This window comes from Sus scrofa, chromosome 13 (genome assembly GCF_000003025.6).
Source record: "Sus scrofa isolate TJ Tabasco breed Duroc chromosome 13, Sscrofa11.1, whole genome shotgun sequence".
In the NCBI taxonomy this organism is placed as follows: Eukaryota; Metazoa; Chordata; class Mammalia; order Artiodactyla; family Suidae; genus Sus; species Sus scrofa.
Genome location: NC_010455.5, coordinates 200,685,462 through 200,698,283, shown reverse-complemented (window position 1 = coordinate 200,698,283; position 12,822 = coordinate 200,685,462). Strand labels below are relative to the sequence as shown.

Here is a 12,822-nt window from a genome sequence, read left to right as displayed (position 1 = left end):
ATTACATTAAAAAGGAAAAAAGATTTTAAAAAGCCATTTATCATATGCAAACAAGTATTTAATTAAATCACCTCACCTGCCACTAAAAGTATACATAACATACCATGGAAATTGTCTTTACACCGACCATAGGAACTGATACATTAGGTACAAAATCAATGTTTACTGAAATTAACCTTATGAGAACCAAATGAGATAAAGACTGAGCCAGTTAGCTGTGAGAAATGAACCCATGGGCTGACACAGGACTAGAGCAGAAGCCAAGGTGGCTGCAAGCAAATTTAGCCGCAAGCTAAGGTTGTAAACAGGCTGGTCAGTAAAGAGAAGGCAATAATGTACAAGCCGGGTACCACAAAGTGTCAGCAAGGATGTGAGGAACTGGCTGTCCTCACTCAATACCAGTGATTAGAGTGAAAATTAGTGCAACCACTTTGACAGCTTTTGTGCTATTTGATTAAGTTGAAGATGCACATATCCAACTACCCAACAAATCCACTAAGAGGTGTATTTTCTGGAGAAACTTCCAAACGTGTGCACAAGCAGACAAGTACAAAGGTGTGTACTGCAGGATTTTGAGAGTCAAAAACCGGAAACTTCAAAGTCCATCAATAGGAAAATGGATAAAGTAAATTATGGTATATTCATACAATGGAATTCTATACCAGCAATTAAATTGAGTGAACCAAACATAATTATTCAACTTATTCATATATTAATCTGAAAATGTGATGCTGATCAAAAAAAGCAAGTTGCAAAAAGATACATACCGTTTAATACCATTAAAGTTTAAAACACACAACACTACATACTGTTCATGGATTCACCGTGATCCAAGTATAAAATATGCAAAGAAATAATACACACAAACCCAAACCCTAGGGTGACTATCCCTAGGCAAGGAGGGGGAGGAACCTAAGAGCACCTCCAATATCTGCAATTTTAGATCCTTTAATAATTAAAAAAAAAATCTGAAGTAAATTTGGCAAAATAATTACATCTGTAAACCCTAGTCATGGATTGGTTAGATTCCCCCTGTTATTTCATAGGTGAAATATCCAGAAGTTAATTAGTCAAGGGTAAGAAAATTAGGCAAGAGTAAGAAAACTCAGCAAATGAATAGCGAGAAACAGACACCAAAACGCAGCCCTTGAGCGCAGAGCACAAACCTTTGAGCAAAAGCAGTTGGGTCTCATAGGTTCGATGTTTCCTTCCCTGTGTATCCTTATAATAAATTCCATTTGCCTTAGGATAAAATGCAAATTTCTTCCAAGACGAAATGTCCTAACTAGAGCTGTAACTACCAGAAAACTGTCCCCAAGGGAGGAGTACAATCTGTAACATGTCTCTACCTTGTTCCCCCAGCCAGGACACTGGCAAAACCAAAAGAGGTAATTTATGTGAACGCCATAAACACTACATGAACCGTTAAGTATTATCAAGAAAGCCCAGGATCGGCTAGAATGTATTTGCCCAGTTGTCGTGTACATATGTTTTGGAAGGAGTCTGCAATTGAAGGGCTTTGAGCGTCCAGGGCTCCTCTGAATCAAGGTACGTCACACTGGCACCTGCCAATATTCACCTACGCCTTGGCTCCATTTTTGGCCCTCGGCCTCCTTATTCCGTCCCCAAAAGGCTGGCTTGACTGGCCCTACTTGACATCTTAAACACTCTGGAACAGCTGGCCAGACCCGCTGCGGTCCCCCCTCCTTATTAGCGTTGGGGGGAGGTAGGATGCTCCGAAAAGGCGAGGGGAGGAGAGAGGGTTGGGTTTTCTCCCCCCCCAATTCCCCTCCACGGACTCGGCAGCCATTCTCACGAAAACAGGTGGCGCAGATAGAAAGAACACAAAACACAGAGGACAGGGCGTGCAAGAACGTTCACGAACACTCGCGAACGAACACCCGAAAACAGATCACGCACTTGACAGGTCCAGGGGCAACAGGCGCGCGGGGACACACGAGGACGCATCCCCCAGCGGACGATGCTGCAGCTGGGGTCACGACTGCAGGAGGCACGGCCACGCGCGCGTGGGGCGCGCACCCCCCCGGAGAGGGGCAGTGACACAAAAGGGGGGGGCCACCCACACTCCCGGGGGCGCCCACGCTGTCGACGAGAAAAACCTGCGCAGACACAAAGCGGCCGAGAGGGGACCCACGGGCGCGTGCCCACGCGCTCGGGCCGGTGCACGCCCCCGCACAGAGCGGACCGAGGGTGTGCAAGCGGCCGGGAGTGCGCACACAAAGGGGCTACTCCCACCCCCGCACACCCCCAGAGGTGACCACATTTGCAGAAAAGGGACACGAGACAAAGGGGACACACCCGCTAGGACCTACAAAGGCTGCCACACACACACCCCCAACGCACCGGCACTCAACCCACGCACACTGCGGGCACCAGAGCCAACGACGCGAGGCGACGCGCACACACCCACACTCACCACACACCCACGGAGGGGGTGTGGAGGGCCCCTCTCCCCGGGCATCTCCGCTGCAGCGCGACAAGGTGACACATCCGGGAGCCCTGCCGCGCGCCAGGTGTGCACTCACCGGGGCCGGCAGCCCGCGAGCCTCGGACGCCGGCCGCCGCCGCCGCCGCCTCGGGCCCTCCACGTCAGCCAGCTGGCGGCGGGGAGCGGGCGGCTGTGCAGGCGGCAGACGCGTCACGTGGGCTGCAACGCACATGCGCCGTCGCACCGCCCGGCCCCCACCTCCGCGGCGACGAGCCGAGCGATCCCGCCGGCCCCCGCGCCCGCGCGCTTCTGCCCAACGAGGGTCGCGGTGCGCCTGCGCGCGGGCGGGGGTTGCCGTGGTGACTCGGCCTTTCTCGGGTTTTCTGTGCTCTCGCACCCTGAGGCTCCCTGGTCAGCGCCTGCGCAACGGACTCAGTGCGGAGGTGGCGGAACTGCTGGGAGTGGCTGCGTGGGCCCAAGGTCTAGGGCCACCCGCGCCTCTCATCCCCAGGTTGAAATGAGAACCATAACCCCGCGAGAGGGCAGGGCACGTTCCTGGGCACCCGAAGCCCCGGCCTGGAGAGGCGGGGCACGCCTCCTATCCTGCCCTGCCTTTCCCTTCCCTTTTCGCACCAAGGCGAAGCCTGCAGAGCTGGAGCGGAATCAGTCCCTCCCCTGCTCCCCCGCTTCCCCGATCCTCCACTGCAGGCTATGCGCGCTCTGATGCGTGTGCTTGTGTGCGCGTGCACGTGCGGTTTGGGGGCTGGTTGCGCGTGCAGGCGAGGTATGGGTGCTCGTGTACACCACTGTGCGGGCAGTCTTGTGTTGGAGGTGTGTGTGCGCAGGGTGGTTGTTTGCAGTGGTTTAGGCTGGGAAGTAAACTGCAGAGGCTGCGCCCGTAGCAAAGCGATGAGGTTATAATAGACCAATGGTGAAGAGGAGTGAATCACTGACAGATGATTGTGTTTTTTTCCCCACAGATTTCCAAAAGCCACAGGGAAAATGGTGGAAAATTCACCGTCGCCATTGCCAGAAAGAGCGATTTATGGCTTTGTTCTTTTCTTAAGCTCCCAATTTGGCTTCAGTAAGTACTTTCCTGATGGATGGCCAGGTCCATTCTCTGGAGTTCAAGGACAAGGAAATGATTGCGTTTGTTTATAGAATATGCACACGTGAACTGTGACTCTTTCTACCTTTGTCTCTTCTTGAGAAAACCTGAAGGGAGCTCTTGTTTGTTCAGAGTGTTCTATATGCCAGACATTAGCGTAAAATATTTAATCTCAAATATTTATGTAGCACCAGACAGGATTGCCAGGTGAATGAAACCTGGTCCCTGCCCTTCAGGAGGTGACGGTTTTGTAGACAAGACATGAGTAAATCTGCAGTTAACACTGTGTTAAGTGCTGTGGGGACCCAGCAGAGAGACGAGACATTAAACTAGAAAATCAGAGTTAGTTTTCTCCCAGGGAATTTGTCTTCAGCATTAAGAAGGAAGAAGTGGGAAGGCCTTGAGCAAAGGCATGGTGGGGCTTGGAAGTAAGTAATGGTTTGGCCCTTGTGGGAGCTAGAGAGCGACAGGAATCAGGTTAAAGAAGGCAGCTGTGCTTTACATTCCCAGATCTCAGGAGTTCCTGATGTGGCGCAGCGGAAAGGAATCTGACTAGTATCCATGAAGATTTGGGTTAGATCCCTGACCTTGCTCAGTGGGTCAGGAATCCGGTGTTGCCATGAGCTGTGGTGGAGGTCGAAGACAAAGCTCTGATTCAACCCCTAGCCTGGGAACTTCCATATACCACGGATGCAGCCCTAAAAAGCAAAATAAAATAAACATTCCCGTATCTCAGTCCGTCCCCATAAGGATCCAAGCCTCGTCTGTGACGACAGCTCACCGCTTTTGACTGGATCCTGACCCACTGAGCGAGGCCAGGGATCAAACCCGAATCTTCATGGATACTAGTCGGATTCGATTCCAGTGCAGCACAACGGGAACTCCAACAGTGTTCTTCAGGTTTATTTTGGTTAGCAAAAAGAGATACTAATGTAGTCTTTCACAAACTCGAAATGGCTTAAAGCAAACTTGTGAAAAACAGGAGATACTTGTGCTTATTAAATGTTAGCTGCTGCTGCTGTTATCAGCGTCATCGTTTTTATAAATCCATGTTCTAAGAGTGTTTGAAAGATTAGAAGCTGTAAAATAGGTGACTTTAAGACCTAAATCCAATAGTACCCACAACCAGCAATTAATTCAGCAAATTTTTCTTGCATACTTACCATGTGCCAGGCACTGTTCCAGTCAAGGGAGGAGCAAAACAGCCCAAAATTTTCTGCTTTCATAGACTTTTCATTCTGCTGAGGGAAGAAAGCCAGTGGACAGATTAAATAAGTAAAACATGGAGTTCCCAACATGGCTCATCAGAAGCGAATCTGACTAGCATCCATAAGGATGCAGGCTCAATCCCTGGCCCCGTTCAGTGCATTAAGGATCTGGCATTGCCAGGAGCTGTGGTGTGGGCCGAAAATGCGGCGTGGGGCCCGCGGCTCACACCACAGCTACAGCTCCAGTTCCACCCCTAGCCTGGGAACCTCCATATGCTGTGGGTGCAGCCCTCAAAAGACAAAAAAAGACCAAAAAACATGCAGAATGTCAGATGGTGATGGAATAAAGAAGGATAAGGCGTGGGAGGAAATAAGGCGTTGCTGTTGTAAATACAGCAGTCAGGAAATGCCTCGGTCAGATGACTTTTAAGCACAAACATGAAAAGTGAGAGTCAGTCATGTGGAGAAAGAGCCTCCCAGACAGAGACTAGCCAGTGGTTTCAGGGAACAGGTAGAGGTCGGTGAGGTTGAAACCTGCAGCAGTGAGGCAGAAAGTAATAGGACAGAGGAGGTCAGAGGCCAGTACCCAGCAGCTGTGATGAAACTAGGTGGTGGGTATGGGGGCGGCGATGTTACATGACTATCTCAGTGCATTGTCAGAGTTCCCGTCATGGCTCAGTGGGTCGAGAACCTGACCAGTATGAGGATGGAGGTGAGATCCCTGGCCTCACTCGGTGGGTTAAGGATCCGGCATCGCCATGAGCTGCAGTGTAGGTCACAGACATGGCCCACGTTGCTGGGGCTGTGGTGTAGGCCGGCAGCTGCAGCCCCTTTTTGACACCTTATGCTGCAGGTGTGGCCATTAAAAAAAAAAGCTGATTGTCTAATCTGCTCAGGCTGCTGTCGACCAGTGGGCTGAAACCGTAAATGTTTATTTCTCACAGCTCTGGAGGCAGGGACGTCCATCATCGGGATCTACAGGCCCCACTTCCAAACCCATCCCCCTGGGGATTAGAGTTCCAGCATATTAACTGGGGGTGGGGAGACATAAATACGCAGTCCCTGCCAGTAGTTGCAGATTGTGAGAATGGCTTTGAAGGAAATAAAGTGAAATGACAGGCAGTAATGAGGGTGTCACACAGCTGGAATAGCAGGTGATTTGGGGACAGCCACTCTTAAGTGACATTTGAGCTGAGACGTGAAGAAAGTGAAGGAAGCATCCCCACTGCAAGAGCCAGAGGAAGAGCTTTCCAGGCAGAAAAGGGTTAGGGTTAGGGTGCCCTGACCCTGGGTCCGCGAGGTTGCTGAAGCCCAGGAATGAGACACTGTCTGGAGCTGAAGCATAGTGCATTAAGGCTGGACACAGAGAGGTGGGCAGGAGCCGGACCGTGTGAGTTCCCGCAAGCCTAGGACAGAGTTTGGATTTTATTCTAAGGGCGTCGAAAGATTCGAACTGACAAGTGATGTGGTCAGATTTGTGTTTTTGGAAAATCTCTCAATGCTGTGTGGAGAGTGACTGCTCTGGTATTACTTTCGTCCAGGTAGAAGTTTCCAGACACCCTCTCGGAGAGCCTGGGAGTCCTTCTCATTTGTGCTTTTCCCTCTCCCCCTGACTCATTCATCTCTTCCTGCCACTGAGTCTGCTGGGGCCTCCGACTGCCTCTCCTCTTCCACAGACACATCCTCACGCAGCAGTCACGGTGACGCACTTGAGGTCCAGACCTAAACTCCCCTGATGAAAACCTCTCTCTTGGTAGTTTGCTGTAACTTTAAATTGCAAACAGAATATCCAGTTGCACCCCTTGCCCAGAGCATAAAGTCCATACTCCCCACTCAAAACTGTTCATGGTCTGGAACCTGTTCACTTTTCCAGCTTGACCTCTCACAGCTTTGTTCTCTATGCCCTGTCACTCCAAAACCACTTAGGGGTCCCCCAAAGATGTCACCTCCCCCTTTTCTTTCTTTTCTTTTCTTTTTTTTTGCTTTTTAGGGCTGCCCCTGCAGCATATGGAAATTCCCAGGCTAGGGGTTGAATCGGAGCTGTGGCTGCCGGTCTACACCACAGCAGTACAGGATCTGAGCCGCATCTGTAACCTACATAGGCCGCAGAGGCTACCTCTTTTGGGTTCACCAAAGTATTACACACCCCTGACATACAGAATTCCATAGTACATATTTGTTGAGATGTTCATCCTCTATCATTGATGCAGGTAGTTTGCAATTTGTCTCTGCCACTTACCTTGGACAGATGATGTAACTACTAAGATCTGAGTTCATCCTCTATAAAAAAAAAAATCACATAATACCTCATAGGGTTGTCTTGAGGATTAAATGAAATAATGCATAGAAAGTGCTTAGCAGCGTGCTTAGCCCATGGTAAGTACTCAGAGGTTAGCTGTTGTTTTTATATAGAGACACAGTACAGGGTGCCAGAGACCTAGACTGTGGGAAGTAAGAATGTATTCCGGGAGGTGAGGGATGTTGTAGACCAGAGCAAGAGCAGATACCTTCACCTTTATGCAATTAAACTGTAATGATTTCAACGCCAGGGGGAGGAAGTCTTACGTATAAATCAAATTGCTAGGTGCTCTAGGATTCTAACAGTGGCTAAGGCGTGATTTCTGCCCTTAAATTGCTTACCATGTCGTGTGAGTAATGTGAGGTAAGACAGTTTTTAAATGACTTAGAGGAGGTGTTTAATGGGTATAGCGTTTTAGATTCACAGGATGAAAAAGCTCCAGAAATCTATTTCACGGCAATGCGAGTACACTTAACACCACTGAACTTTACACTGAAAAATGGTTAAGGTGGTAAATCTTGGAGTTTTTTTAACCTCAATTTTTAAGAATGACCAGCGAAGATAATTGTGATGTTATATGTTATAGGAATGGTACAGATAGGGATCTAGAACTAAAAGGAGAGGAAATTTCTGAGTTAATCAGGGAAGCTTCAAAGGAGCTTTTTTATCTGAATCTTGATAGTTTGGATGCATGCCTTTACTGACCTTTTGTCCTTTTTTTTTTTCCCCTCTCCTGTAGTGCTGTATCTTGTGTGGGCTTTTATTCCTGAATCTTGGCTAAACTCTCTAGGCTTAACCTATTGGCCTCAAAAGTAAGTTTAATATATTTCCTCAATAAAATAAAAATATCATAATGCTGTTTTGAAGAATCAGATTTTTCTTTAAGAGAATGCAATTCTTAAATATTTATTCTTTTAAGGGAGTTCCCTGGTGGCTCAGCAGGTTAGGGATCCTGCATTGTCAGTGCTGTGACTGGTTACTGCTGTGGTGCAGGTTTGATCCCTAGCCTGGGAACTTCCCCATGCTGTGGGCACTGCAAAAAAAAAAAAAAAAAAAAAAAAAAAAAGCCTCCAAAATGAAACACACACGCAAAAAAGGAAGAAAATGGAGCTAATGCAAAGAACAGAGGAAGTTTTTAAAATAACGAAATCCTCAAAAATAATAAAAGATGGTAACTGTGAAACAACAGGATGCTAGGATGCTATAAAATAGTGAATACTCAGAGAATTACTGCATTCAGAAATTATAACTGATGGCAAAATTAAAGTTTTAATTGAAGGGTTAGAAGAAAAACCAAAAGTAATCTCCAGAAAGCAGAACAGAATAAAGCCAAATAGAAAGTAGAGAAAAGACGAGGAAATATAACAGTAAAAAAATCTCTTAGAAGTTACAGAAAGGAGTTCCCATCATGACTCAGCGGAAACGAATCTGACTGGTATCCACGAGGACACAGGTTCGATCCCTGGCCTTGCTCAGTGGGTTAAGGATCCAGCATTGCCATCAGCTATCGATCGTGTGGGTCACAGCCTTGGCTCGCATCTGGTCTTGTTGTGGCTGTGGTGTAGGCCGGCAATTATAGCTCCAATTCTGCCCCTAGCCTGAGAACCTCCATATGCGGTGGGTGGAGTCCTAAAGAGAAAAAAAAAAAAGAAATTCCAGAAAGAGAAAACAGGGAGGAAGTTATTAAATAACATACCCAATAAAACATGTGAGACAGAGCACTTGATATATTGAGAGGCACAGTAGAATCCTGTCGTAGAATTTGAGGATTGAGTATTGATAGGGAACTGTATGGGAAACCAGGCAGACAAAAAGTAATAATTACTTGATTTCAGGAAAAACATTAAATTGCACAAGAAAACTTAATAACCGTTCATGAAGGTGCTCATTGCAAACATTATTTACATAGTTAACAATAATTTTTAAAAATTGCTGATAATGACCAGAGATTGTGATTTAAGTACAGTGAGAGGCTAAGAGTAAGGCGTGAAAGGAGTTCCCATCGTGGCTCAGTGGTTAATGAATCCAACCAGGAACCATGAGGTTGTGGGTTCGATCCCTGGCCTTGCTCAGTGGGTTAAGGATCTGGCGTTGCTGTGGCTGTGGCGTAGGCCAGTAGCTACAGCTCCGATTCGACCCCTAGCCTAGGAACCTCCATATGCCGCAGGAGCAGCCCTAGAAAAGGCAAAAAGACCAAAAAAAAAACAAACCAAAAAAAAGAGTAAGGCGTGAAAGAGCTAATTTCTTCATCTCTGTATTAGGAAGTTCAGAGAAAATGTCTGAAATTGGAAAAAAAAATTCAAGAAATGAGTATGTTGTATAGAAAAATGGGGGTAAGTACCAGAAGAAACAGCTTAGGTGCTCAAAGTGTTCCCTTTGGGGAAGTAAGACGCCAGGGTCCAGACGAGGGATACAGGATGGCATCTCCATTACAGGCCTTGTAGAGCTATTTGACCATCTTTCATGTAGCATGTATTATTTTAATACAAATGAAATTTAACTTTTAAAAGTATGTTGGTAACGAACCCTCGAGAACTGCAACTTTTCAGGACGTCTGTTACGTGATACTCCCTTCCGCAGATACTGGGCAGTGGCGTTGCCTGTGTACCTGCTCATCACGATAGTCATCGGTTACGTGCTCTTGTTTGGGATCAACATGATGAGTACCTCTCCGCTCAACTCCATTCATACAATCACAGGTAAATTTATAGCCAGGGAAAGTGCTGGGGGGAGGAGTGCAGTATTAACACTTCTGTCAAGCAGCCATGGAGCTCCTGCTGTGGTGTCGTGGGATCTGTGATGTCTTGCAAGCACTGAGACTCGGGTTCAGTTCCCCGCCCGGCACAGTGGGTTAAGGATCCGGTGTTACCCCACCTGTGGCTTAGGTCACAACTGCAGCGTGGATCTTATTTCTGGCCTGGGAGCTCCATATGCCACAGAGCAGCCAAAATTGGGGGGGGGGGGCGGAGAAAGGAAAAAAGAAAAGCAACCAAAGCGTTCTCTAGTGGCTCAGCAGATTAAGGATCTGGGGTTGTCACTGCTGTGGCTCTGGTTGCTGCTGTGGTGCGGGTTTGAATCCTTTCAGCACAGCCGAAAGAAAAAAAAAAAGAAACTAGGAGAAATAGATACGGTTTTGCCAGAGGAAATGTTTACATGGCAGAAATAAGCTCTCCTGCACATGCTGTTTATAGAACTAGTTAACAGGTGTATTTTCCCATAAAAACCGCAAGTATATAATAAGTTCCTTGGCAACTTTGCCTGAGAGAAACTTCTTTTATCCTGAGCAGGCCCTGTTGATCAAGGGGTACAAAGAGGTCCGTGCAGACTTTGTCTGGGAGGAGGAATCTGGGGGTTTGCATCCTCGGAATCACAGTGTATACCTGCCCCAATTAAGTTGGTAGAAGAGCCATAGCATGTTTTTGTAGTTTTTTGTGTTTTTTTAAGTTCTTTTATTTCAACTCCAAAGATTAAAATAAATGCAAGCTTACTTGGATTCTAGGAAGCAAACTATTTTTTAATTCCTGGTATGATGTTTTTACCTTTTCGGTATTTCTTTTATGATAATCTACTGTGTTCCCAGCATACTTGGCTGGAATTACCGCAAATAGACAATCTGTGCAAAGAGAGGAGATTGTTAGGTTTGTGCAAATGATTGTACCAAATGCTTTAATGGTTTGGGGTGCTGATTTAAATATATTTACCAAGCCTGGATGTAATCCTGTTCCTATGGGAAATATCCAGATGGGAATTGAATCATCACTGTAGAGTGGAATGATTTTTTTTTTTTTTTTTTTTTTTTTTTTTTTTTTTGTCTTTTCTAGGGCTGTACGCGAGGCATATGGAGGATCCCAGACTATGGGTCTAATTGGAGCTGTAGCTGCCGGCCTATGCCAGAGGCACAGCAGCGACAGATCCAAGCCGCGTCTGTGACCTACACCACAGCTCAGGGCAACGCCAGATCCTCAACCCACTGAGCGAGACCAGGGATTGAACCCGCAACCTTATGGTTCCTAGCCGGGTTCGTTAACCACTGCGCCACGAAGGGAACTCCGTATTATTAATTTCTTATCCAAGTTAAAGACTGCAAAAAGTACATTGCTGGTTTTTATTCTCACGGGGCTGTTTCTTGTAGAGAGAGAATTTAAGTAGCCTTTTCATTATGTTCAACATGGTATTTGCTTTTTGACCCAAACATTAGCCTAGTGAACGATGCGGGTCTCCCCACAAACCAGAGATACTGTAGATGAAATTGCCTGAGTGAACAGAGCCTTTTGTCCTCTTTTTACAGACAACTATGCTAAAAATCAGCAGCAGAAGAAATACCAAGAGGAGGCCATCCCAGCACTAAGAGACATTCCTATTAGCGAAGTAAACCAAATGTTCTTTCTCACAGCCAAAAAACCATAATAATTTCGACTGTCTTTCTGCTTAATATCCCATATTGAAATGTTATAAAAAATGTAACTTGAACCTCTCTTAGATTAAATTCTATTAATATTATAAATGTTCTCAAATAGTGGTCACTAATGGACAGAATAATTAAAATACTGCATTACCATACGGCAGACTTTTTAAAAACGAAGCATCAGTAGAAGCAAAAAGTCCCTCCAGAAAGGCATGCATTCATATGGTAATTTTCAGAAGGCAGTTGTGTTCTTCCTGCTGTTTGTTCTGAGAAGCCCACAATTCAGGAGATGCTGGTGTGTGCCTCAGTGGGTTAAGAATCTGACTAGTATCCAAGCGGTTGCAGGTTCAATTCCTGGCCTCACTCTGGGTTAAGGATCCAGTGTTGCTGTGGCTGTGGTGTAGGCCAGCAACTTCAGTTCCAATGTGACCCCTAGCCTGGGAACTTCCATACGCTGCTGCACCTAAAAAGAAAAAAAAAAGAAGAGGAAGCCCACAATTCAGACCCTTAGATTTGGGAGAAGGGCACATCCAATGTGTGTCTTTGCCAGCAGATTCACAGGTGGTCAGAGAAGACTGCTCAGAGAGAGGCAGTGGGGTCGAGGGGTTTTGGTTTTGGGTTTTTTTTGTTGTTTTTTTGGGTTTTTTTTTTTTTGGTTTTTTTTTTTTTGTCTTCTGTCCTTTTAGGGCTGCACCTGCGGAATATGGAGGTCCCCAGGCTAGGGGTCGAATCGGAGCTGTAGCTGCTGGCCTACACCACAGCCACAGAAACATCAGATCCGAGCTGCATCTGCAACCTACACCACAGCTCACAGCAACGCCAGATCTTGGGGTTGAGATTTGATTAGCAAAACCAGGAGCCAGTCTTATAAAGAATAGAGGGGGAGGAGGGAGCTCTCATGGCCAGCAGCCAGGGCAGAGACCTTCCCTGGGAAGGAGCATGGTGTGTCCTAAGGACAGAAGGCCAGCAGGGGGCCTAGCACCTGCTGCGGGAGGGTGCCAGCGCTTTGTAGGGCAGTGTAAGACGTCTGGATTTACACATCACTGTGATGGCTTTGAGGCGCTTTAGATACCGAGCTATTAGGAGGCTGTAAGGAAAGTATGGAGTTCCTGTTGTGGCTCAGTGAAAACAAACCCGACTTATATCCATGAAGATGTGTGTTCGATCCCTGGCCCCACTCAGTGGGTTAAGGATCTGGCGTTGCTGTGAGCTGTGGTGTAGGTTGTAGACATGACTAGGATCTGGTGTTGCTATGGCTGTGGCGAAGACCAGCAGCTGCAACTCTGATTCAGCCCCTAGCCTGGGAATTTCCATATGCCTCGGGTTTAGCCCTAAAAAGACAAAAGACAAAAA

General features: G+C 46.9%; 2 protein-coding genes across 5 annotated transcripts in view; one reads left to right on the top strand and one right to left on the bottom strand.

Annotated features, from left to right (window-relative positions):
• TTC3 (tetratricopeptide repeat domain 3) overlaps window positions 1-2,660 on the bottom strand; it is a 126,297-nt gene extending 123,637 nt beyond the window's left edge. The window contains 1 exon segment of the mRNA XM_021070969.1: window positions 2,438-2,660. The gene's annotated coding sequence lies outside the window, so the exon portion shown is untranslated.
• On the top strand, window positions 2,747-11,568 carry PIGP (phosphatidylinositol glycan anchor biosynthesis class P). 4 transcript variants are annotated; one of them, XM_021068231.1, is made up of 5 exons: window positions 2,747-2,929; window positions 3,430-3,533; window positions 7,804-7,876; window positions 9,645-9,763; window positions 11,353-11,568. In XM_021068231.1, the coding sequence occupies exons 2-5, from the start codon at window positions 3,452-3,454 to the stop codon at window positions 11,469-11,471; spliced, it is 393 nt and encodes a 130-aa protein (XP_020923890.1). In that variant the 5' UTR covers window positions 2,747-2,929; window positions 3,430-3,451; the 3' UTR covers window positions 11,472-11,568. The 4 variants fall into 4 exon arrangements, with proteins under 4 accessions (XP_020923890.1, NP_001230451.1, NP_001230449.1 ...); NM_001243522.1 differs by having other exon boundaries at window positions 2,854-2,960; window positions 11,353-11,562; NM_001243520.1 differs by lacking the exon at window positions 2,747-2,929 and adding an exon at window positions 2,974-3,233 and having other exon boundaries at window positions 11,353-11,562.